Source organism: Ursus arctos, unplaced genomic scaffold, assembly GCF_023065955.2.
Source record: "Ursus arctos isolate Adak ecotype North America unplaced genomic scaffold, UrsArc2.0 scaffold_6, whole genome shotgun sequence".
Classification (NCBI taxonomy): domain Eukaryota; kingdom Metazoa; phylum Chordata; class Mammalia; order Carnivora; family Ursidae; genus Ursus; species Ursus arctos.
Window position 1 is genome coordinate 49,740,099 of NW_026623078.1, and position 24,633 is coordinate 49,764,731.

General features: G+C 43.4%; 1 protein-coding gene across 3 annotated transcripts in view; it reads left to right on the forward strand.

Annotated features, from left to right (window-relative positions):
* Positions 1-24,633, forward strand: part of MATN2 (matrilin 2) — a 126,830-nt gene that overhangs the window by 72,610 nt on the left and 29,587 nt on the right. For all 3 annotated transcript variants that reach the window (XM_026495671.4, XM_026495672.4, XM_044382682.3), the window contains exons 6-8: positions 6,166-6,288; positions 18,203-18,325; positions 23,963-24,085. In XM_026495671.4, the coding sequence (XP_026351456.3) occupies positions 6,166-6,288; positions 18,203-18,325; positions 23,963-24,085 (369 nt within the window). The remainder of the gene's footprint in view (positions 1-6,165; positions 6,289-18,202; positions 18,326-23,962; positions 24,086-24,633) is intronic.

Sequence of the window (24,633 nt, forward strand, 5' to 3'; positions counted from 1 at the left end):
CATGGGGATTTAGCATGGCATGACTGCTGACCTTCAGAGCTTTTCCCCTAGATTCTCCTCTATCAATGACCTTCAGTGAGGAGGGGAAGGTTGATAATTAAGTTGGGGACAAGGGATGGGAGGATCCATTTTTATATTGAAAGGTCAGCTTTTTAGGTCATCAGCTGACCACCCATGTTTGAAGCATGCCTCCCCCAATTCCAAGATGTTAAGTCCTGGATTTCTCCCGATACTGGTTTGCTAGGGCTGCTGTAACAAAACCACAGAGTGAGTGGCTTTAACATTAGAGCTTTATTTTCTCATAGTTCTGGAAGCTAGGATTCCAAGGTCAACGCATCAGCAGGGTTGGTTTCTTCTGAGGTCTCTCTCCTTGACTTGTACAAGGCCAGTCCCTTCCTGCCTCTGCATATGGTCTTTCTTCTGGGTACACACGTACCTGGTGCCTCTGTGTGTGTCCAGATTTCCTCTTCTTACAAGGACTCCAGTCAGACTGGATTAGCGTCCCCCCGAATGGCCTCATCCTCATCGAATCACTTCTCTAAAGGTCCTACCTCCACATACAGTCACATTCGGACTGGGTTTAGGACTTACACATATGACTTTAGGGTGGGGAAGACCATTCAGCCCAGAACACTTCCCTGTTGTTACCGAAATCAATCAGAAACTCTCCGAGTTTCCGACTCCTGAATACAGAGATCCAGCTGTGCCCTCGGAGGAGACGTTTTGTGACTCTGACTCTATGTGTGTATCTTCTGTGAACTCAGCAAGTCGGCTGCTTCTACCATTTCTCTAATGATGAATTTGGTTTTTCTTACTCTGTCATCAACAAACATTAAAACCCCAATGCTCCTCTTTGAAATAGCCTATTTCTACTGATGCCATCCCCTCGCAGACTGATGCCGGCTGGGAAAACTTTGGAACGTGACCAGGTTGTAAATCAGACACCATCCATCTGAGGCTTCATTACCTTGCACCAAAGTATCGTTTATCCTTGGACACAGCTGAGTGATTTTTCACAAATTAGGCAGAGACCGGCTTCTAACCCTGAGATTTTAACCCTTTGTGATCTGGAAGGCCGAATTCCCTACAGCCCGGGAATGACCCTTTCTGCTCGTAAAGGAGAGCATATGGATACGTCAGGCAAAACAACTGAGAAAGGGTTTTATCGAAGGAGATGAGGACTTGGGACAGCAGGAGCGTCTGAGTCCCACACATGGAGCGCCTCCATACACGTGCTCCCGAAACTTGGCCTCTCTTTTTACAAGGACAGTTTTGCAACCAAGGAAGTTATGCCAGGAACCCAAAGCATGTGGCAAAGGGTGTCAGAGTTGAATGGACTGGCACTCTCTTGGTCTTAGAAAGCTTTTAGGTTCACACGCTTGGAGGGGGCTCTTCCACATCTGATGTGCTTACGGCCTCCTCTGCTGTCCCCAGCGGCCTGGCAGCAAGCCGGTGAGTGGCCCTCAAATCAAGGGGCGATTGGACACCTTGGGGTTTTCCAGGCCAGGGTCTTGAGGCCCGGGAATGCTTGAATCCTGCCTTGCCAACCCCCCCTCTCCCCTTCAGTTCCACGGATTGCTGAGCACACACAAAACAAAACCAGCAAGAGAATCCAAGTCCAGGAGAAGCCTTCTTAGCCTGTGAGCTTGAGCCTGTGGTTGGCCGATGGATGGAAAGTGTCTTTCAAAGAGTGGAATCGTAAAAAAACCACATATCCAAACCTATCTTGACCTTTTTGTTTTTATTTAAAACATATAAATGTGCTTTTAACAAAAATTACCCTTAATGACCCTTTTAAAGAGTACTAATTTTAAGTTCATTTTTTAAATCTATGATTAAAAAATTTTTTTCTTGCATAAATCATATCCGTAATGTACTGTCCACGATTTTCAATTTTGGTTTCTTTAAATTGGAGCAAGAATTTGAAGACTTCTGTAAAGCAATCTAAGGGTAGAATCCTTGTAAATTTTTATGAAAATTAACCCAATCTTCTATGTGTTTTATCCATGCCTGGTTCTATAGCAATTTTGGTTAGCAAATTGCTTTAATTAGGTCTTCCCAAAGCTTTCAATTTAGTTTTTATTTTTTTAAAAACTCGATTTATTTTAATGCTTATATTTAGTTGGTTTTTATAGTATTTGTAATTAAGTACAATAACATGTACAAATGGCGTATATAGCTTTGGGAACAAAACCAATTTTAACTCTTTTTGGCAGTGGTTCTCAAATTTTAACGTGCCTCAGAATCATCTGGAGGGCTTGTTAAAACACGCATTCTTGGGCCCTACACCCAGTTTCTGATTCACTAAGTCTGTAGCGGGGCCTGAGAATGTGCATGACTAACACGTTCTCAAGGGATGATTGTTGCAGCTGTCTCACCACCACATTTTAAGAAGCAATGCTTTATAAGCATACAGTCAGGCAATAGGGAAAGCACACAGGTGTTCTGGAGCACAGGTGTCCCACCGCAGCTGCTTTATAAGCATGCAACCCAGTCACAGCTGTTCCGAAGCACAGGTGTTCCAGCAGCCTGGAGCACTTCGTATGCTCTGGGCATCAGGTCCCATATTTTCAGAGGGAATGAAAAGCATTGATTGATCAGGAATTTGTTAAGGGGAGGTCAGTTAAAAGAGCTTCTTCCGTATAACTCTTATTAACCGCCTGATCCAACACTTGATGTTCTAGAGCATTCTGGAAAAATGCAGGTTGGAGTATGGGCCTTAGATTTTAGGCTTAAGTAAAACCTCCAGCCTGTCCTCACTCTAATAAAGGGCCAACACACTCACATGTCTCTCTGAGGGACTGAGCCAGCTGGGCTCAGAAATGACACCCCATGGTGTGTAAGCGGAAGTTTCAAGAGAGAGGGAGAATCTGAGTTTCTGACTGTAGGTATAGCTCGCTGCCCACTCATCGTTGTACTGTCAATGTCCTGCAACCTGGAAGTCAGAGTAGCAGCTCTTCTCTTTGTTGGGGACACTGAAAAGTAGGCGGCCTGAGGTAGGAGAGGCTGACTGATGGCAGATACCCCTGTCAGTGGTTGAGAGATTTTTAAGATGGCAGATGAGGCCCAGCATGGGGAGGTCAGAGGTCGGAGGTGCCCACTGCTAACACAGGTCGGTGTGAGCCACAGCATGGCCCACTCCTATGACGGGCCAACTGGGACCCATCCTAGGGCTTGGTCTCAGGGTCCTCCGTTTCCACGAGTATTTGTGCAATGTTACAGTGGTTCTTGAACGATGAGACGTTAACTTTTAGAAGAATTTGGTGCCAGAGCACTATTTATGATATGACTCCACTCCAGCAACTGGCTAAGGTCCCATGACTTGCAGATCCTGCGACTATGTGAAGGTCCTGTCCCCGCAATGGCCTGTGTATTGAACCCTCAAACATTAGGTGCTATTAGAACTCTTCAGGGAGGCGAAGTCACAAAAATGATACTTTAGACAAAAACTTAATGAAGCCTGGAAGCAAAAGGATAAGCACAACACAGCCTTTAAAATTCTGTAGCTTTTTCCTTTGCGTCTTTTGATTACTATGCTAAGTATGCCTTTATCTCCGCAGTGTGTGGTTTTGGTTCTCAAATCACACATGTGTATTAATTGTGGATCCCATTTCCTTTTTTTTTATTTCCAAGTTTTTGATATCAGAATATCCTAAAATGTTATAGAGGGAAATGGTTTTTAAAAAATTAATTAATTAATTTGGGAAAGGGGGAGGGGCGGAGAGAGAGGGAGAGAGAAACTTAAGCAGACTGTGCGCTGAGTGAGGAGCTAGACATGGGGCTTGATCTCACGACCCTGAGAACACAACCTAAGTCAAAACCAAGAGTCGGATGCTTACCTGACTGAGCCACCCAGGCCCCAAGGGAAATGTTTTTTAAAGGAAAAACAAATCATCCATAGTTCTACCACTTTAACACTGCAAGGATTTTTATTTCTAATTTTCTAGGCTTTAGGCATGCCTAGGAGCTCTAGTTCACCTGGGTATAATCCCTGTAAATATTCAATTTTGAGATCTACTTTTTTCACCAAATTTTATCTGTCTTCCTGTTTACAATTATGTTAGGATGATAATGTTGATAACTGTCTAATGCCCCAAATGGAACTCCTGATCTTCTCCTGCAAAACCCACTGTGCCTCCCCCGTCAGATGACGGCAGCCCATCCTCACACCAGATCCCCCAAGTCAGTCTTCCTCCCTCTCTTTTCCTCTTGCCCATTTCTATTCCAGCAGGACCCCCACTGTCCCCTCCTCACCTTACACCTTGTGTATTAGCTTCCCAGGGCCACCATCACAAAAGACCACAAACTGGGGGACTTAACTCAACAGAAAGGTATTGCCTCCTGGTTCTGGGCTAGAAGGATGAAGCTGAGGTGCTGGCGGGGCCGTGTTCCCACTGGAACTTGCGGGGGGACAATCCTTCCTTGGCCTGGCAGTACGTTGACCCTGGCTCTCCTCAGCCTGCGGCCACATCACTCCAGCCGCCGACCTCACGTGGCATTCTCCACGTGTGTGCACATCTTCACGCGGCCTTCTCCTCTCCCTGTAAGGACACCAGCCGTAGTGGGTTAGGGCCCACCCGTAGGAGCGCATCACCACTCCATTGTATCCACAAAGACCCTGTTTCCAAATACGATCACATTCACAGGTACCGGGATGAGGACTTCCGCATATCTTTTTGGGAACACGTTTAGGCCAGAACACCCAGAACACTGCTCCCCTGTCTCCACCACCCCCCCCGGGCCCCACACCCAAATCCTGCTTTCTGCCTCCTCCTTTCCTCACTGGGATGATTGTAGCCGTCGATCTGGTTTACTCCTGTCATACTTGCTCTCTGTGGTCTGTTCTCCATTCCTGTGTCCAGAGCCTTCCAGTGACTCCCTGGTCATTCAGAGTAAAAACCAAAGTCATCGCGGTGGCCTCAGTGTGTCCTGACACGCACTCATCCTCCTCCCACCGGCTCTGCTGCAGCAAAGCCGGCCTCCCTGCGGGTCCTTCTGATGACCACCTCGCAGCCTTCCTGCTTGTTGTTCGTTTTGCCTCAGTGCTTCTCCCTCGCAGTTAACCGCTTGGCTCGTCCCTCATTCAAGACTCTGCCCAAATGCCGCCTTCTCCTGAGGCCTCTCCTGGCCACTTCTGCTACCGTCCACTGTCCTTCCCGCCACCCCACAGTTTCTGTTCCTTTTCCCCAGAATACTCTCCACCTTCTACAGGACGATCTGATGTACTTATTTATTTTATTTTTTGACCACCACCATCATCCAAATGTAAGCTCCTTGAGACTGGCATCTGCGCCCGTTTTGTTTTTTGCTCTATCCTCAGATGCTAAAACAGGGCCAGGCCTGGGGTAGGTGTTCAGCAGACACTTGCAGAATTAAAGAGAATTAGGACAAGACATTTTTCTCATAATTTACTAAAGCATTTACCATTATGAAATGTTCATCTTATTTTCCAGATTGTTTTTGTCGCCGTAAATAATGCTGCTATAAATAGCTGATTTCCTATAGTTAATCTCCCCCTTTTCTCAATGATTTCTTTGGGTCCCATTTCCACAGTGAACATTGTCAAATGTCATTCCAAGTGGATTTTTGTCAATTTATGATGCCACCAGCATGAATAGCTGTGACTCCCTTTCCAGGCCGCCTGGCCACTGTTGGGTTTTGTCCTATCCTTATTTGTGCAGTTTAATAGTTATAAGGGTTGTAAGCCTTGTGATGGTTTTGATTCGTGTTTCTTTATTTTAAAAAAGATTTTATTTGTTTATTTAAGAAAGAGAGAATGAGCCAGGCTCCCCGCTGAGTAGGGAGCCTGAGGCGGGACTCAATCCCAGGACCCTGAGATCATGACCTAAGCCCAAGGTAGATGCTTAACGGACTGAGCCACCCAGGTGCCCCTGATTTGCATTTCTTTAACGTTTAAATACAATTGGTCGTGTGTTCTTTAGTTTATCTTCTGCTATAAACTGCCTGATCTAGACCCCTGATTATTTTTTGGGTGGTGGGTGGGGGAGAAGGCTTGGATCCATATTTATTTATCCATATTTTATGAGGGCAATGATATTAATCTTCATTTATATTCGTTATAAGTATGCTGTTATTTCCATTCCATCTCACTAGTTCCTTTCCTGTTTGCGTTTCTGCTTCAACTCTGGGTTTGAACATTTACAGCTGTGGACTACTGCGCCTCAGAGAACCACGGATGCGAACATGAGTGTGTGAATGCGGACGGCTCCTACTTTTGCCGGTGCCCTAAGGGATTTGCTCTTAACCCAGATAAGAAAACATGCACAAGTAAGTTACATTAAAAAAATGTGTGTGTGTGTGTGGGGGGGGGGTTTGGCCAGTTTTTGGACCTAACATTTTATTTACTTACTGTTATTTTAATTCCCGTGCAGTTACCATACGGTGTCGTACTAGTGTCAGATGTACAATACAGTGATTCAACAACAGCAACGGCATTTTTGTGATGCTCTTGCTACAGGCCCTGTGGCCATGGGACCTCTCCCAGGCATATCGTAGCCCAGGGTTATGTGCTGGGAGTCTGATACCTTCTGCCCCTGTTTCCCTTTGTCAGGCCTTTCTTCCCTTGTCCCAGGATTGTAGCCCACCCTGTCTGAACCTCACTCTTTGAGGCACTTGGCAGAAGTGTGGTTCATCGGAGAGCACATGTGGGAGCGTTCTTCCAGCATCTGCTGACCGTCGGACCGTCTTACTTCATGCTGGCTCGGCCGGGCTGTGCCCATCAGTATTAACAGAGCTTAGGAAACACTTTCACTGAAGCCTTGTGGCTTGTGGGCTTTTGCTCTGACTGCACACAAGTACAGGAAAAACGCTGAGCCTAAAGGAGTTGAGTGTGGTTGCTTTGGGGTGGGGGAGGGGTGGGCGGAGGGTGGTTTGCAGAGAATTGCTCGTTCTTTTATTTGACATAGTGAGTAGTATTTGATTTCGACTAGCACACACAAATCAGAATTAATTTGAGCTCCCCAAATCTGACCATAAAAATTTATAAACTATAGGTGTTTTGCAAAAGGATGGCAAAAGCGTTCTTTTACATGTAAGTGTATGTCAGAGCCCCGAAGAGCTTGCATATGGGTTATCACCCTGTAGGGGCTTCACTTGAGAGAAGCTTGGTTTTCAAGTGTTAGGGCCCAGCATTTTTAAAAAGTGAAGTGTTTTGTTGTTTTTTTAAGATTTTATCTCTTTATTTGAGAGAGTGCACATGAAAGAGAGAGAACACAAGCAGGGGGAAAAGCAGCGGCGGGAGGAGTAGAAGCAGACTCCCCACTGAGCAGGGAGCCCGATGTGGGGCTCGATCCCAGGACCCCGGGATCATGACCTGAGCCGAAGTCAGCCGCTTAACCGACTGAACCACCCAGGGGCCCTAAAAAGTGAAGTTTAATAGCAGGTTAGCCTAACTCATCTCTGAAACATACATCGGTGAGAAAACAGGATTGCGATTCATAAAAAGTTCATGTACCCACGACCTTTCTAAAATGAATCGATTATGGAAAGCAGGATATACTTGCACAGTGTTTTAAAAAGCATCCCCCACAAAACTCCTGAAATATAAACTTGCCCTTCAATCCCTAAATATCAGCAGCTTACAAACACTGGAGCTGGAGGTAGGGGTGGAGCGTGCAGCTGCAAGGGACACATTTCTGGAAAGCTAACCATGTGCCAGTAGCAAGGAACAAGGCAGGTCCTTCCTGGAGGACAAGGTATCTAGGCTGAGACTTCAAGTCAGAGCCGTCATTTATTTACCTGGCAAAGATGGCTGAGACGGGGGTGGGGGGATTGGGCAGGAGGAGGAAGGAAGTGCAGAGATAGGAGCCAGACAGGCTCAACCCGTGCCTGGCACAGGACCTACACTCAGTTTATTGAAAGAAGTGAATGAATGAGTGGACTCCTCTGTCCCTAGTCTCCCTTCCCTTCTGATTTTCTGAGCCATAAGCCAGCAGCCTGGGCTGCGGTCATGGCTGGGAACGTGGTTGCTGGGCTGAGAGGTCAATTCTCTTCATCAGAGAGGAGGCCGTGTGTGTGTGTGTGTGTGTGTGTGTGTGTGTGTGTGTGTGTGCTGCCAAGGGACAACATCGGCTTCAGATCAGTATCTCCTCTTTCGCTGGGTGATCTTGGGCAAGTTATTCGTGCCTCAGTTTCCTCAACTAATAGGGGATGATAATACTGCCTTCTTCATAGTGTTGTCTTGAAAACTAAATGAAATCATCCATATAAACCATTAGGCAAATTGTCTGGTGCTGAACAAGTTCTTTTAAGGGATGATCCCACCTTCAAAGACTTTAAATTGGTATTTATTGAGCATATACCACACGCCTGAGCTAAGTTTAATAGTGCATAAAAAATTCAAGACTTGGCCCCAGGCTTCCACTGGGATGAGACTTGGAAGAAAACACACCTCCTATCCAGTCTCCCTCCTGCTTCTGCAGAACTCCGTCCCGGCCGGGGTCCCTGTGCCCAGTTCCCAGGGCCTCATCATCACCCCCACCCTGTGGCTCAGCATGTCTCCTATCCCAGAAGCTCTTGGGACACGGAGGATTCCAAGCCCCAGGATGCTGCGGGCAAGGGGACCCTGGCAGTGGACACAGGGGCATTGGGAGGAGAGGTCTGGCTGGGAGGCAGGGGATGGACTGGTCCAGCTGGGAGGCCTCACCAGTTAGGCACTGAGCCCGGCAATCCAGCTGTCTCTGGGTCCTGGTCCAGTCCAGACGCAGAAGTGGGCAGAGAGGAGTGCTGGGCACTTACAGGGGTCTGCGCAGGCAGCATAGGGGAGATGTGTCCCCTAGAAAAAGGACCCCCTTCTCCCCATGCTTGGGAGCAGGGCGAGAGCCAGACCTGGGGAGCTTGCTGGCGAGGGGAAAGGGACCCCTGGCTCACTTGGAAAGCTGCGAGAGTGGGAAATAAAGCGAAATCCAGCGGTAAGAACGGCAAGCCTTGGGAGCACCCCACATCTGTGAGGGACAAGAACAGGAACTGAGAAATAGGGGCCAGTTAAAAAGACAGAAACAGGATGGAGGCAGATAGTCAGAGTCCAGGCAGCCATCCTGTTAGTCATTAATGAACCATCACGCCAGCTTCCAGCCAAGTCGGCCTGGCTGCTGCTGTGATGTTGAGAGATCTTTGAAAACATTTTTTCCACGTCTCATAAACTTGCAGAAAATGAAATAAAACAAAAGACACTCAGTCGCTTAAATGTCGTCTCTATTTTTAACCAAGAGTATATTTGAGGGCTTCATCCAATTAGTAAGTATATAATTACGGTCTGGAAAAGTAGACTGTCAAGGGGATGTACCAAGTATGGTTAATTTATGATTAAGCCAAAATGTACAGAATAGAGCTTTATGTTCCTGAACAAATAATATAATTTAAAATAAGTACTCAAAAAAGCACAACTTTTTATATCAATTCTTTACCCTAAAGCAACCCATCCAAACCTATCTGAATATTTGGTAGAGGGGAGAAGAGTAGAAATATGCAGGTACCATGAATTTGCAAACTATTGGCAAGACTTTTTTTCATTACGGTAAAAATATATGTACTAAATTTACCCCCGGACCCGTTTTAAAGCGTACAGTCCAGTGGCATGAAGAACACTCATGTTGTGCAACCATCCCCGCCATCCAGCTCCCGAACTTTCCATCTCCCCAAACTGAATCTCGTCCTTATTAAATAACTCCCCATTCCCTCCCCAGCCCCCAGCCCCTGGCAACCACCCTTCCACTTTCTGTCTGTTTGAATTTGACTATTCTAGGTCCCTCGTGTAGGTAGAATCATAACAATATTTGTCCTTTTGTGACTGGCTTGTTTCACTTGACATAATGTCTCCAAGATTCACCCATCCATGTTGTAGCCTGTGTCAGAATCTCCTTCTCTGTTAAGGCTGAGTAATATTCCGTTGTACGTAGATGTCACATTTTGTTTTTTCGCTCATCTGTCACTAGCTACCTGGCTTGCTTCCCCCTCTGGGCTGTAGTGAATAATGCTGCTGTGAACGTGAACATACCCGTATCTGTTCAAGCCCCTGCTTTCAAACTGATGATCATATTATGGCAAGACTTTCGGAGGTCTAATTTGAGCATGAGGACACTCTCAGATGTTCAGGGTCTTTTCATGGGAAAGATAGAGGACTTCTGTCCACTGGACAGGAATTCACGTCTTGGTCTCAAGGAGACTGGGTTTCACGTCTCATGCTTAGTCATCTTGTACCTGTGATAATGAGTTAAGGCAATTATAGACATTTGTAATTTATGTAATAGCATGTTGCTATTTATTATTTACTGACTTTGAGATCATTATACTCATTATTTTTTAGACTCCATTGATAACTTGTACCACATTTTCATCCTTTTTTCAACTAGGGATGCTTTGCACAAAGTAAAGTACTACATGAATATTTATAATTTCATTAAAATTGAAACACAGAAAAAGGGAATAATTTTATAATGAAGCAGCAGCATAAAATATAGAATGTGTAAAATGTATCAGTCTTTGGGTTTCCTGGCCAGCTCGTGGTTAAGCTACTGTAAAATGCCACTTACTTTTATGAGACCTATGTGTGTGAATCAAAGACTCTCATTTGGAGGCAGCCTTAAAGTTCAACCTAGTTCTAGCCCAACCACCCATCCTCCAATGTTCCCACCATGCCATTGTCCAGCCTGCACTTGAATACTCCTACTGACAGGACATTCACTACACCGCATGCAGTGTATTTCATTTCGTGCAGCTCTAACTCTTAGAAAGTGATTCCTTAAACTGAGCTCATAACTACTTCCTTGTACTTTGAAACCAACAGAACAAATTAAGCTTCCTGTATTTTCTTGGTCACTAAGACTGAGTCATATCAGAATACTTTATTTCATTTAGTAGACTAGCCAGGCATGGAAAATGTGGTAGGAACTATCTATACTTTCATAGACATTCACCCAGTTTGCTGACCAAAGCCCTGTACCCCATAGATCAGATGGAGAAATGTGTGCTGGATGAAAGAATAATTGGTTGGGTCTGTAACTGGCTGAATGTCTGTACCCAGAAGATGTTAATTGCTGAGCTGAAATCCTCATGGAAGGAGTTTTTTTAAGCAGCCTGGCAAAAAGAAGCCTGAAGTGTGTGAGATCTGTCTTATATCTTTAGTGACCCCTTGTTGGTTCTTACACATCTAAACCCTCCAAAACACTCTATTAAGAGTAATACTGATCACTATTTATTCATGCAACAAATGTTTGTTGAGCACCTGCTATATAACCAGATACTATTGGAGACACTGAGCATGCAGTGGTAAAGTAAAACAGACCAAAACACTTCTGTCCTTATGGACATTCTATTGGAACAGAGTAAGACGGGCTCACAAGAAAGTGGCATTTGATCAAAGACTTGAAAGAGGTGAGGGAAGGAGGAGACTTTTGAAGTAGGGGAAACAGCACCAGTGCAAAGGCCCTGAGGCAGGCATTATGAGGCTTGGCAATGTTGAGGGAAAGCAAGGAAGTCCACGTGACTAGAACAGAGTGAGACATAGTAATGTAGTGTTGTGGTCCATGGAGCGTAGAGCCTGTCCTCTCTGTAGCCATATGCTTGAATCCCCAAATTCCAGTGATATCTGTGAGCTCATAGTCACTTCCCTATTGTAAAAAGCTAAACTGGCTTTGTTTGTTGCCTGTATTTTGTGTTTTGGATATAGACATCAAAAGCTATACATATTGTCCCCGGCAATTTTGCCTGATTATTTTCTTCTCTGTTACTGGGCATTTCCCACACTATTCTTTTTTTCCATTTTTTTCAATGCTGTTTTCCATGGGAACTAATTTCACAATTATGAACATGTATACTTATTTTTAATACCTTTTTTGATTATAAAAGTTACATATGCTTATCGTAGAAAACTGGATCACATAGAAATGAAATCGTGTAAAATGAACTGATCTATACCCTCATCACCCAGAGATAACCATGGTTAATACTGATTTCCTATGTTTCTCTCCAGTCTTTTTTTTAATGCATGTGAATATATTTTTATAGAGTTGAGGTCATATGGTATAACATTAAATTATGAGTATTTTCACATGTCATTTAAATGCTATCAAAAATATTTAAAAAACATTTTAATGTCTGCGTGATGATCCATCATATGTAGGTATCACAAGTTGTTCAACAGTTTTTTTGGCTGTTCAAATTGTATTGTGATAAATATCCTCATATGTAAGTCTTTGCATTTCTTTTTTTTTTAATTTATTTTTTTAAGATTTTATTTATTTATTTATTTATTTATTTATTTATTTATTTATTTGACAGAGAGAGAGACAGCCAGCGAGAGAGGGAACACAAGCAGGGGGAGTGGGAGAGGAAGAAGCAGGCTCCCAGCAGAGCAGGGAGCCCGATGTGGGGCTCGATCCCAGGACCCTGGGATCACACCCTGAGCTGAAGGCAGATGCTTAATGACTGAGCCACCCAGGTGCCCCAGTCTTTGCATTTCTGACCAGGAATAAAACATAAAAGGAAATTTATTGAATCAAAGGCTGTTAACAATTTTAAGGCTTTTGATGTATTTTGCAAAATTATTTTCCAAAAATTTGGTAACAACTTATACTCCACTGGAAGTGTTTTGAGGAGGTGATTTAAAAATTTTTTTGCTAACTTGCTAAGAGAAAAAATTTTCTCATTGCTTTATTATCATGTCTAATTACCTTTCTTCATAAAATTATATAGTAATATGTAGAGATAATTGACAAATATATGTTTTTGGTGTTGCTATTTGATTAATGAATAGTCTGTTCAAGTTAAAATTAACTCAAGAAGAAATAGATCATGTGAATAAGGCCTCTATCTATTAAAAGAAATTGAACTTGTACTTATAAACCATCCCACAAAGAAAACACTAGACTAGTTGTCTTAACCGGTGAATTCTACCAAACATTTGAGGAAGAACTAATACTAGTTTTATACAAATTCTTCGAGAAAATCAAAGAAGAGGAAACATTTTTCAACTTACTCCGTGACGCCAGTATTACTCCAATACAAAACTCAGAAAAACACATTACAAGAAGAGAAAACTACACACAAATATTCCTCATCAAATACATGTAAAAGTTCTTTAGTATTTTTAGCAACCAAATCCTACGATATATGAAAAGGATAGTGCATTTGGACCAAGTGAGATTTATCCCAGGAATTCAAGGCTCATTTAACGTTCAAACCTTGATCAATGTAATTCACAATATTAACATACAAAAAAGCAGAAACCATAATAGCCCAACTCAATAGATACAGAAAGAGCACTGGACAAGACCTGACATTCCTATGATTTTTAAAAGAAAAAACCTCTCCGCAAATGAGGAATGATGAGAACTGCCTGGATCTGATAAGGTGCATCAATGGAGAAACCATCAGGTCACATCATACTTAATGATGAAAGACTGAATGCTTTCCTTATAAGATTAGAAACAAAACAGGATACCCATTGTCACCACCTCCTATTAGCATTGGACTATAGGTTCTGGCCATTGTAATAAGGAAGAAAAAAAGAAATGAAATCTGGATTAGAGAGGAAGAATAAAAGCATCTTTATTAACAGAAAACATGATCATCTGTGTAGATAATTCAGTGGAGTCTACAAAAAAGCTCCTGGAACTTTTAAGTGAGTTTTGCAAGGTTGCAGGATACAAGGTCTATATGCAAAACACAACTATTTTTAATATTTTTTCAGTGGAAAATCAAAATTAAAAAATGCTATTTACCATAGCATTAAAAATGTGTAGTTACTTATAGATAAATTTGACAAAAAATGTGAAAGACCTATACACTGAAAGCTACAAAACATTGCTAAGGGAAATTAAAGACTTAACAAAAGAGATGTATCATGTTCATGGATCAGAAGACTTAATAGTCTGTCCTTTCCAAAGTAATTTATACATCAAAACAATATCATGATCCTAGCATGCTTTTTTGTAGAAACTGACATGCTGATTCTAAAATATATGTGAAAATGCAAAGGATTAAAACAGTTAAATGAATTTTGAAAACGATGCACAGAATTGGAGAACTTAAACTTCTTGATTTTTAATGCTAATTATAAAGCAACAGGAATCAAGACTCTGTGGTATTGGTGTAAAGATGGATGTATAGGTCAATAGGACAGCATAGAGTCCAGAAATAGATCTACACATGTATGGTGAAATGATTTTCAGTAAAGATGCCAAGGCAATTAATGGGGGAAAGGATAATGTCTTCCAGAAATGGAACAACTGGATTGCAAAAAACCCCCCAAAAACAAAAAGCAACTTCACGTTCAGCTCATACCACATACAAAAATTAACTTGAAATGGATTTTAAACTTAAATATAAGAATAAAAATTATAAAAATTCTAGACAAAAACATAGGAGATTTTAGTGACCCTGGGTATGGCAAAGATGTCCTAAATAGATTATTTTAAATTATTAAAAAATTAAAAATGGATAACTTGAACTTCATCAAAACTAAAGCTCTTGTTCTTCAAAAGATACCATTATAAAAATGAAAAGGCAAGCCATGGACTGAAAAAGAAATACTTGCAAAAATTATATCCAACAAAAGATTTATATTTAGAATATGTAAAAAACTCTTGAAGCTTAATAATGAGACAAACAACCCAATAAAAATGGACAAAAGATTTGAACAGAGACTTCGCTAAAGAGGATATAGAGATGGCAAAGAAGCATATGAAAATATATTCAACAGTGTTAGTAATTACAGAAATGAAAAATAAAACCATAATAAGATAATTACCACACCCTAAAAGAATGGCTAAAATGACCAAGTGTTGGTAAGGATGTGGAGCAATTGGAACTCTCATAAACTGCTGTTGAGAATGTTTAAGAAATTAAGCACATGTTGGCCGTATGACCCACCAATTCTACTCCTAGATGTTGACTCAAGAGAAATAAAAGCATATGTCTACGTAAAGACCTATACATGAATGTCCTTGGCTACTTTATTTGTGATAGCCCCAAACTAGAAACAACTCAAATCCTAACACCAGGTAAATGGATAAATAAATTGTGGTATAGCCATGTAATGAAATACTATAAAAAAAAAAACAACAACCCACCAGGCTATTGATATACACATGAACATGGATGAATTTCAAAATAATTATGATGAGTGAAAGAATCAAGACCCAGGGTGCCTGGGAGGCTCAGTCAGTTAAGCATCTGCCTTTGGCTCAGGTCATGATCTCAGGGTCCTGGGATCAAGCCCTGCATCGGGCTCCCTGCTTAGCAGGGAGTCTGCTTGCCGCTCTCCCTCTCCCCTGGCCCTTCCTCCCATTCATGCTCTGTCTCTGTCTCTCTCTTTCTGTCAAATAAATGAATAAACTCTAGAAAGGAAGGAAGGAAGGAAGGAAGGAAGGAAGGAAGGAAGGAAGGAAGGAAGGAAGAAAGAAAGAAAGAAAGAAAGAAAGAAAGAAAGAAAGAAAGAAAGAAAGAAAGAAAGAAAGAAAGAAAGAAAGAAAGAAAATAAGGAACCCAGACCCAAAAGAATACGTTCTATATGACTCCATTTTAATAAAATTCTAGAAAACACAAACTGAAATTTTTGAAAGATTAATGATTCTATGGGGCCAGAGAATTTGGAGAAGAATGAATTAAAGGCACAAGAAAACTTTTGAGAGGAACGCATAAGTTCATTATCTTGATTGTGGTGATGGTTTCATTGAAGCATACGTTTGTGAAAATTCATCAAGTTGTCCATCTTAGATATGTGCTTTTTGTCCATTGTACCGCAATAAAAAAAACAAGTAGGGGAGACTGTATTACTCAAAAATGTGAATGTCATAAAACCCAAGGAGGCTGTAGAAATGTTCTAGACTATCACTACTGAATCAGCACCTGTGATGAAGTAAATGTTCTCTATCTGCACCATACGGTGCGGTAGTCAGAAGCTACTGTGCCTGTCGAATACTTGAGATGTGCCTGGTACGACTGAGGAACTGGATTTTTAATTCAATTTTTTTTAAAGATGTATTTATTTATTTGAGAGAGAGAGCACACACACATGCTTGTGGGGAGGGGAGGAGCAGAAGGAGAGGGAGAGGGACAAGCAGACACAGAGCCTGAAAAGAGGCTCAATCTCATGACCCCAAAATCATGAGTCAGATGCTCAACCGACTGAGCCACCCAGGCGCCCCGATTTAATTTTATTTTAACCCGTTTTGATTTAAATGGCCACATTGGATAACGTGGTTCTAGATTAAAGGAAGCTAAGCATAAATGAAAACTAAATATAATCTCTGACCCTATGCTGGATCCTATACTGGAAGAGTAAAAACACTATGAAGAACATTATTAGATCAGCCGATAAGACTAGAATATGGATGGTAGGTTAAAGTATTGTATCAATGTAAATTGATAAGTTTTATGACTGTACTGTGGTTACCTAAGAGAATATCCCTCCTCTTAGGAAGCATGCACTGTATTTAAGGAAAAAGACCATGATGTATGTAACTGACCTCAAATAGCTCAGAAAGGCGAGCAAATGATAAAGCAAATGGGGTAAAATGTTCACAATAGGTGAATCTGGATAGAGTATACAAGAAACAGGTGTTTCTTGTACCTCTATACTTGTATTTTTATGTTTGCAACTTTTTGTATATTTGAAATTGTTTCCAGGGGCGCCTGGGTGGCTCAGTCGTTAAGCGTCCACCTTCGGCTCAGGGCGTGATCCCAGGGTTCTGGGATCGAGCCCCGCATCGGGCTCCCTACTCTGCTGGGAGCCTGCTTCTTCCTCTCCCACTCCCCCTGCTTGTGTTCCCTCTCTCGCTGGCTGTCTCTCTCTCTGTCAAATAAATAAATAAAATCTTTAAAAAAAATTGTTTCCAAATAAAAAGCTCTAAAAAATACCTTATATGTGATTGTGATATTTTTTAAAGACTTCCAGTCTTTTGGAGCGCCTGGCTGGCTTAGTCGGCAGAGCACGCGACTCTTGATCTCAGGGCCATGAGTTTGAGCTGCACACTGGGTGTAGAGATTACTTAAAAATGAAATCTTAAAAGAACAAAAGAGTCCCAATCTTTTAAGGATACATTATGGAATATCTGTGGACAAAATGATATAACATCTGGGGTTTGTTTCAAAGTAACATGGAATCCTAATATGGGAGAAATGCAGATTGATTCTCTTGAAGCTGAATGATAGGTATATGAGTTTATTATACTCTCTGTCCATTTTTGTGTACGCTGAACATTTCCATGACTTTAAATTGGGAAGAATTGGCATCTACTCAGTGTTTTTCCTTTTAAGGATATTGTGTGCCTTTCTCTTATTCATTTTGTTTCTTATGGTACAGGGTGGGAAAGCTTATTTATTCCAAATTCTTCATTATGAAAATGATGTCTATAGCTCACATGTTCCTTAATAAAATAAAAATCCTCATCACAACAAAAATATTTCTTTTATGACCCCATCAGTGGGCCAACTATTTCAAGCAGTTTTAAGCAGTGTGTCCAGTTCCCATGATAGCAAAATCTTTGATCAGACACCCTTTGATAGAAGCCACTTTCCATATCTAAAAATACTTATACAAGTGAAACCCCATCATAAAAAATTCCACGTAACCTTTTTCTCCTTGATATTTTGGTTTAAATTCATGTGTACCTAGAGATCACATTCTCTGACTGTGAAGCCTTGAGAAAATGTAGGTGAGGGTGGGTCCAGTGAAATACTGAGAGCAGGACTTTGCGCTCAGAATATCTATGCCGTTCGCTCCTCCCTTTTCCCAGGAACTGACTTTGTGTCCTATTGTTTGGCTCAGTGTCTGAGGGCTTTAAGTGGTTTGGAGTTAGACTTCGGGAAGATTTCATTGTGTCAACTGCATAAATTCCACAAAGCATTGAACGGAGCTCTCTCTTCCCAGCCTGTAACACAATAAACAAATGCTCCATCACACTCTTGTATTTTAATGGCTCTTACACGAACCAGGACAAGGAAAGCATCTTCACAAATTCATTTGCTGCATAAACATTTTGTAACATGTCGAGAAAGTTCTCACTGGGGGGCCATATCTCTAAACATGGAAATCGCTTCACTGAGAGATCCCTTCATAGTGGGAGTGTTTGAGGTTACAGGAATTTATCTGGTTAGGGAAAATGAAGACTGAAAATCCCTTGGTTTTCCTGTTGGATGTATTGTTTCATTCATCATTATTATGATTTTTCTTTCTCTCCAGAGATAGACTACTGTGCCTCGTCTCATCACGGATGCCAGCACGAGTGTGTTAACACGGATGACTCCTATTCCTGCCGCTGTCTAAAAGGTTTTACCCTGAATTCAGATAAGAAAACCTGCAGAAGTAAGTCACCCTGGGTGCAGGAGGGCTTGTTCCCATAAATGCCCCACTAATTTTCCTTTTCCTCGCAAATCTTAAGCAGGTATACTTGTACTTAGCATTTGTGTTCATTAACACTCTTTTGCCCTTGATTTTACCTTTTGTCACTCCTGATTCTGTGATGGGGATAATTTTTAGACACTGAATAGACTGGGTCTGCCCACGGAATTCATTGAGCAAAGTTGAAACCCAAGCCGAAGCTCCAGCCTATGGGAAATGAGGGCACGCCCTCCCTTCTCTTTAACCTCACATGTATTTGGGACTTTGAGAAAGAACAGCCTGGGCCCAGAGACAGGAGGTAAAAGGAGTTAGTTTCTTCCAGTTATACCGGGTGAGATACCTGATGGCTGCTAGGCGGGGGGAATTGTTGCTCTCTCCTCTTTGACGCGAAGGAAGAAAAAAGCTATGACTCTGGGGCGTCCCTGCAGCATTCCAGAGGCACATGGTGTCAGGAGGATGAAGTGAATGATGTGCTGAGTGACGCAACTGCCTGTCAGCTGGCACAACAAGGGGGATCTAGAGCATGGACCACAAATGGGATCTCCTTAAACCAGACTGTCCCTGAGAAACCACTAGAATGGAAGGTCCACAAGGACAGAGAGTCTTCTCTCTTTCTCACTCTTGAATCCTCAACAGCCCAAGGGCTTGGCACACGGAGGTGCAACACAAGACTTACTGAGTGAATGATTGAAGGAATGAGTAAATGGATCTCTCTGAGACTTATCATCCTGGAGAAGTTGCAACTATTATTTGAATTACTCAATCTCGTCAGAAAGATGGCCCTTTTAAGGCGTGCAGATTGTGAACTTTTTAAAAAAGTATTTCCTTAGTCAGTTGACATTTACACACATTGAATTCTTCATGTTCTCCTGGCAGTCTCGTTTATAGAACTTTCTGGAGCCCCCTTTTAGGGGTGTATGTTCTCACCTCTTCCTGGTGATATGTACAGCAGGGCTCTGCATCGCAGGCAAGACTGAATTTTCAAAAGCTTGACCATGTATTTCTTTTGAAAAAGCACTGGGGACTATAGAACTGAATCCAGACAAGCCACGTTCTGCTCCCAGGACTTACCCACTCACTCCAATAAGCATTAGACCTTGTTCGGTGGTAGTTGGTTGAAGAGGCCATGTTTTGAAACTGAGCCTCTCTTACAAAAGATAATTCCTACTGCCTTGCCTAGATGCAAACCCTGGGAACATTCGAGCATTAAATAAGAATTTTCACTGAGAGCATTCAGAATGTGAAAACAATTAGGTGGAATATTTTCCATTAGACCACACAGGCGTTCACTATGGTAAAGGGCCAACTTCTCTGGCCTGGCCGCTCCTCTCTGCTGTTTACACCTTTTTCTAGGGATAAGTGTGTTAGTGGCTAACTATATCCAGGGAAAATCAGTCACAGGTGGACTCATTTGTAGACTGGTTCAACTCAGACACACATTGTGGTTGCAAGCTTCATGTGTGTTACTAATGGAGGGAAAAGGGTACAAGTTAAGCATATGGCCATCAGTGCAGGGGAATTTGCTTGAAGCTCTTTGCTTTTGTTTGTTTGTTTGTTTGTTTATTTGAGAGAGAGAGAGAACGAGTGAGCATAAGTGGGAGAGGGAGAGTGGGAGAGAACCTCAAGCAAACTTTGCACTGAACATGGAACCTGACGTGGGGCTCACAGCCCTGAGATCATGACCTGAGCCGAAACCAAGAGTCAGCAGCTTAGCTGACCACACCACCCAAGCACCCCTGAAACTCTTCATCTCTTACCAATCATCTAGGATTCCTTCAATCTCTGGCACTCCCCCACAACCTGCCTGGAGAGGGACTTGGAGTAAGAGAAGGGTCGAAGGAAGTGTACACATGCATTGTTATCAGGGGAGGAGGGAGGTCAGGAACAGAAAGGTGAGTGGAGAAGAAGTGACCATTGGGAGTAGTTTGACCACCACAAATGAGCCCACAGATAGGCCTGTTTGCAGGCTGTGGCCCAGTCCAGAGTCCCTAATGCTTATTCATACATGTTTAGCGATTATAGCTCCATTTCCTCTTTAGCCAGGTGTCCTACTTTTTCATCCAAGAAAAATGGAATTTGTTTCTAAAAACACCATGGCCTCACTAGCCCTTCTCCCAACCTCCTGCCTCATCGTTACATTTTCCATTGTCTGTGCGAACCCAGTACTGGGCTCCTGAGGTCAGCCTCTCAGAGCCGCCCCTGACTTAATGTTTGCACTCTGTCCATTATGGCAGACAGCCGTTCACGGAAGTGAGCGCTCCCTGTCTCTCTGGAGCATTACGTGGAAGAGGGAAACAAGAAATTAGATTTAAATCTGGAGTTTGTTGAAGATCTCGAGAGCATTGCAGACCTCAAGCTCAGGGTACAGGCATTTACCTTTAATAGATGGTGGATAGATGTGGGCGATTTTCAAATCTAATAAGAAATCTATTTTTCAAAGGAATTTGATGTCATCCAGTTAAGGTGGAAAACAAAGTTCAAGGCAGAATTCTACTGAAGAAAACTCTCTTGGCCGGGATTTGTTCTTCCTCCTCATCTGAGCACAATTTCTTTTTCTGGAAAGTACTGTCATCATTTTAAAGCATAAATTATTAAGGCGGTGGTGCAAAGCACAGAAACCGGGGCTGGCCTGGCTGCTGAGCTGGGGCCTGAGGGTGGACTCCCATGTGGGTGTGACCCGTGTGCTGGGCTCCAGGATTGCTCATGCGGGCACCATGGCTGGTGCTCCTCTTCACTGGAAACATCATACTTGAAGAGCTGGGACGACGTCCACAGGTTGGCCTGAGCTGGGAGATGTGAGGGCTGGTCTTAGCAGTGTCACTCATACTGGCCCTACGACCTTGAACAGGCTGCTCTCCTCTGGATCTGGATTTGCTAAACCAAAGGAACATGACATCCTGCTTTAACATCTGGTAGCCTGTCCAGTTTTTCTGAAATGCGCAATCTGTACCACTCCGTGGGAGATACAATCCACTGTCTGGGGTCATCCTCTTTCATGTTTCCAGTGAAGTCTCCAGCTCTCTTTTGAGTCGGCACTTATAAGCTCTGTTTAAAATTTGTTGTCTGACGGTTCTGCCCACTGACCTCACGCGGGGCTCGCCGGACACTCTGGGCTTCACCAGGTAAAGCCACCTGCAGGCCTGGCCCGTGTGTAGCACTTACAGTTAGCGAGGAGACCGAACCAGATATGGGGCACTTCGTAGTTACTCAATAAATACTGATGAAGTAATACACACGTGAAGACATGGAACTCGAGCATGTGAAGAAGGCCAAGATCTGCAGTTAAGCCTTTGTGATCAAGAACCATTTGGAGAAGAGTCGGTGTTGGATTGCTGTTTGCCAAATATCTGAGTGATAACATCTCTAAGAATCTAAATGATTTTCCGCTTAATTATTTCGTATGTAAATCTTTCTTAAAGATAATGCTGGCGGGGCGCCTGGGTGGGTTAGTCGGTTGAGTGTCTGACTCATGGCTTCGGCTCAGGGCATGATCTCTGGCTCAGCTCAGGGCTCAGCGGGGAGTCTGCTTGAGATTCTCTTCCTCTCCCTCGGCCCCTCCCCCCACTTATGCGTAGGCATGCTCTCTCTGTCTCTGCCTCTCTCTCAAATAAGTAAATAAATGCTTGAAAAAAAAATGAGAGAGATTGCTGGCTTTTAAAAAATTGTGAAATATACATAATATAAAAACGACATTCTAACCGTTTTCAGTGTGCCGGCCGCCAGTGGCATTAAGAACATTTGCATTATTACGCAACTGTTATCACCCTCAAACTCTAGAACTTTTTCATCTCCCCAAACTATCCCCAGTAAACAATGACTCCCCATTCCGAGCTCCGCCTCCCAGCTCCTGGCAACCACTATTCGATTTTCCGTGCCTCTGAATTTGCCTGTTTGAGTTACCTCCTATAAGTGGAATCATATAAAGTTAGTCCTTTTGTGTCTGACTTCTTTCACCTCACATAAAGCCTTCAGGCATCATCCACGATGTAGCATATGTCAGAATTTCCTTCCTTTTCAAGGCTGAGTTCAAGTCCCTGCTTTTGATTCTTTTGGGTAAAAATACCCAGCAGTGAAATTGCTGGATCATACGGTAATTCTCTATTTAATTTTTTGAGGAAACTCTATACTGTTTTCCATAGTGGCGGAATGCTGGCTTTTTAGAACAGCATTTACTGAAAACAATTTCACCTTTTTCTGAGAATGTAATGAAATGATTTCCGCAAACTCTCTGCTATGTGGCCCCAGACTATAGGGCTCTTTGTACTCTTGTGTCTCTTTGCTTGTTTGTTTTTTTTTTTTTTGTCTGTTTGTATGTGACCGATGTTTTATTGACAACCCCCTTCTTCTTCATTGAAGCTCCTTGCTTGTTTCCCGGCATTCAGTTCTGTTCCACACAGGTGAGGTTGTTGGCGAGTTCCCGGCTGATGAAGTGAAACCGTGCACAGCTAACAATATCCTGCCTCCCTCCTGCATTACAGGCAGTGCCAAGGGGTCAATGACACTTGTGGTGGCCTCTCTCCTCTTAGGCCATTCCCTGCGTGCGGTGAGAGTGCTCTATGTGTGCTCAGTCTGCAGCCGCTTCTGCTCAAACTCTGTGCACGTGGAAGGTTCTACATGCCGGTCACCTGGGAGGGCGCGTCATAGCCCCTGGAAGGGATGGTTGCCAGGCTGGCTTAGATCAGTCATGATTCATGCCTTGGGGGTCAGGGTTCAGTCCCAAGAAGTCAGGGTAGTGGTTGCTGGCAAGGCAAGCAGCAGAGTCCACCACATCCCCAGAAGAAAGAACAATGCATTCAGACGGATCCAGCTCAGCCACCTAGGTGACAATTCCCCCGACACCAGCCTCGGAAGGCCCGCCACAAGGTCATTGTACTTCCTGTCCCTGTTCTCCGTCTCCCCTGTAACCTGCTCTTCATGGGGTCTTGTGATTTTAACATTTTCTGCTGGGAAATGAAATGCTAATTGGCTCCCGGTGAGGCTGCTGCTCCCGCCCACTGGCAGAAACCCAGCTTGGATGGGGGCGAATGTATGTTTGGGACCCAACTGCCACAACCTGGGGCAGCATCAGATGTGTCTTCTCCGCTTTCTTGATATGGAGGCTGCCGTGATCTCACCAGAGCGAGACTGAGCATCTGGACCCTTCTTAATGCAGCTGCCACATGCTGCCTCCCCTAGATAGCTGGAAATTTTGCACAGTGAGCTTATGTTGGCTCTGCCTTGTGCTGTCCGATGTCATTGTCAGACATCACTGCAGACAGTGGTTCCCTACATGCTTTGAGCCCTAGTGATCCGATTCACTGGAAGAAAAGACTAACTGGATTTTCCCAGCATTACCGTCTTTCTTGGGAAGGGATGGGTTGGGAATTGTGATCCTCAACCCATTTCACCAGCTTTTGGCCATCAAAAGGGGAAAGGACCCAAGGTGGAAGAATCCAGACTTCTGATCCCAGGTTCTCCTTCAGACCAGCTCCCAGAGAGCAGGAGCTGTCTTCTCGGTCCTATAGAGCACCTTATTTACTGAGTATCTGCCAGGAGGGGCTGACCTCACAGCCCTGGGAGAAGCCCAGAGCCTTCAGGAGTGTCTGCCCTTTCTCCCCTCAGGGATCAACTACTGTGCGCTGAACAAACCAGGCTGTGAGCACGAATGCATCAACACGGAGGAAGGCTACTACTGCCGCTGCCGCCGGGGCTACACCCTGGACTCCAACGGCAAGACTTGCAGCCGTGAGTGTGCCGGGGGGAGGGGGGCGGGGGGTTCGGACGGGAGGGCGCAGTTCACATGCAGGCCGCGGGGCTCACTTCTGAAGCTGCTGGGTCTCCTAAGGGCCTGATGGTCCGACAGGCTTACCCTTCCTTGCCTCAGTTTCATCATCTATAAAATGGGTCTATTCATGCTACCCACCTCACAGATTGGGTTGTGAAGATTAAAACAATCAATACATATAAAGCACTTAGAAAAGTGTTGCTAAATGTCCACAATAGCCAAACTCTGGAAAGAGCCCGGATGTCCATCAACAGATGAATGGATAAGGAAGAAGTGGTGTGTGTGTGTGTGTGTGTGTGTGTGTGTGTGTGTGTATGGAAGAAGTGAGATATATATATATATATATAGAGAGAGAGAGAGAGAGAGAGAGAGATAGATAGATATAGATATAGATATAGATATATATGATGGAATACTACTCAGCCATCAAAAAATGACATCTTGCCATTTACAACAATGTGGGTGGAACTAGAGGGTTTTATGCTAAGTGAAGTAAGTCAGCCAGAGA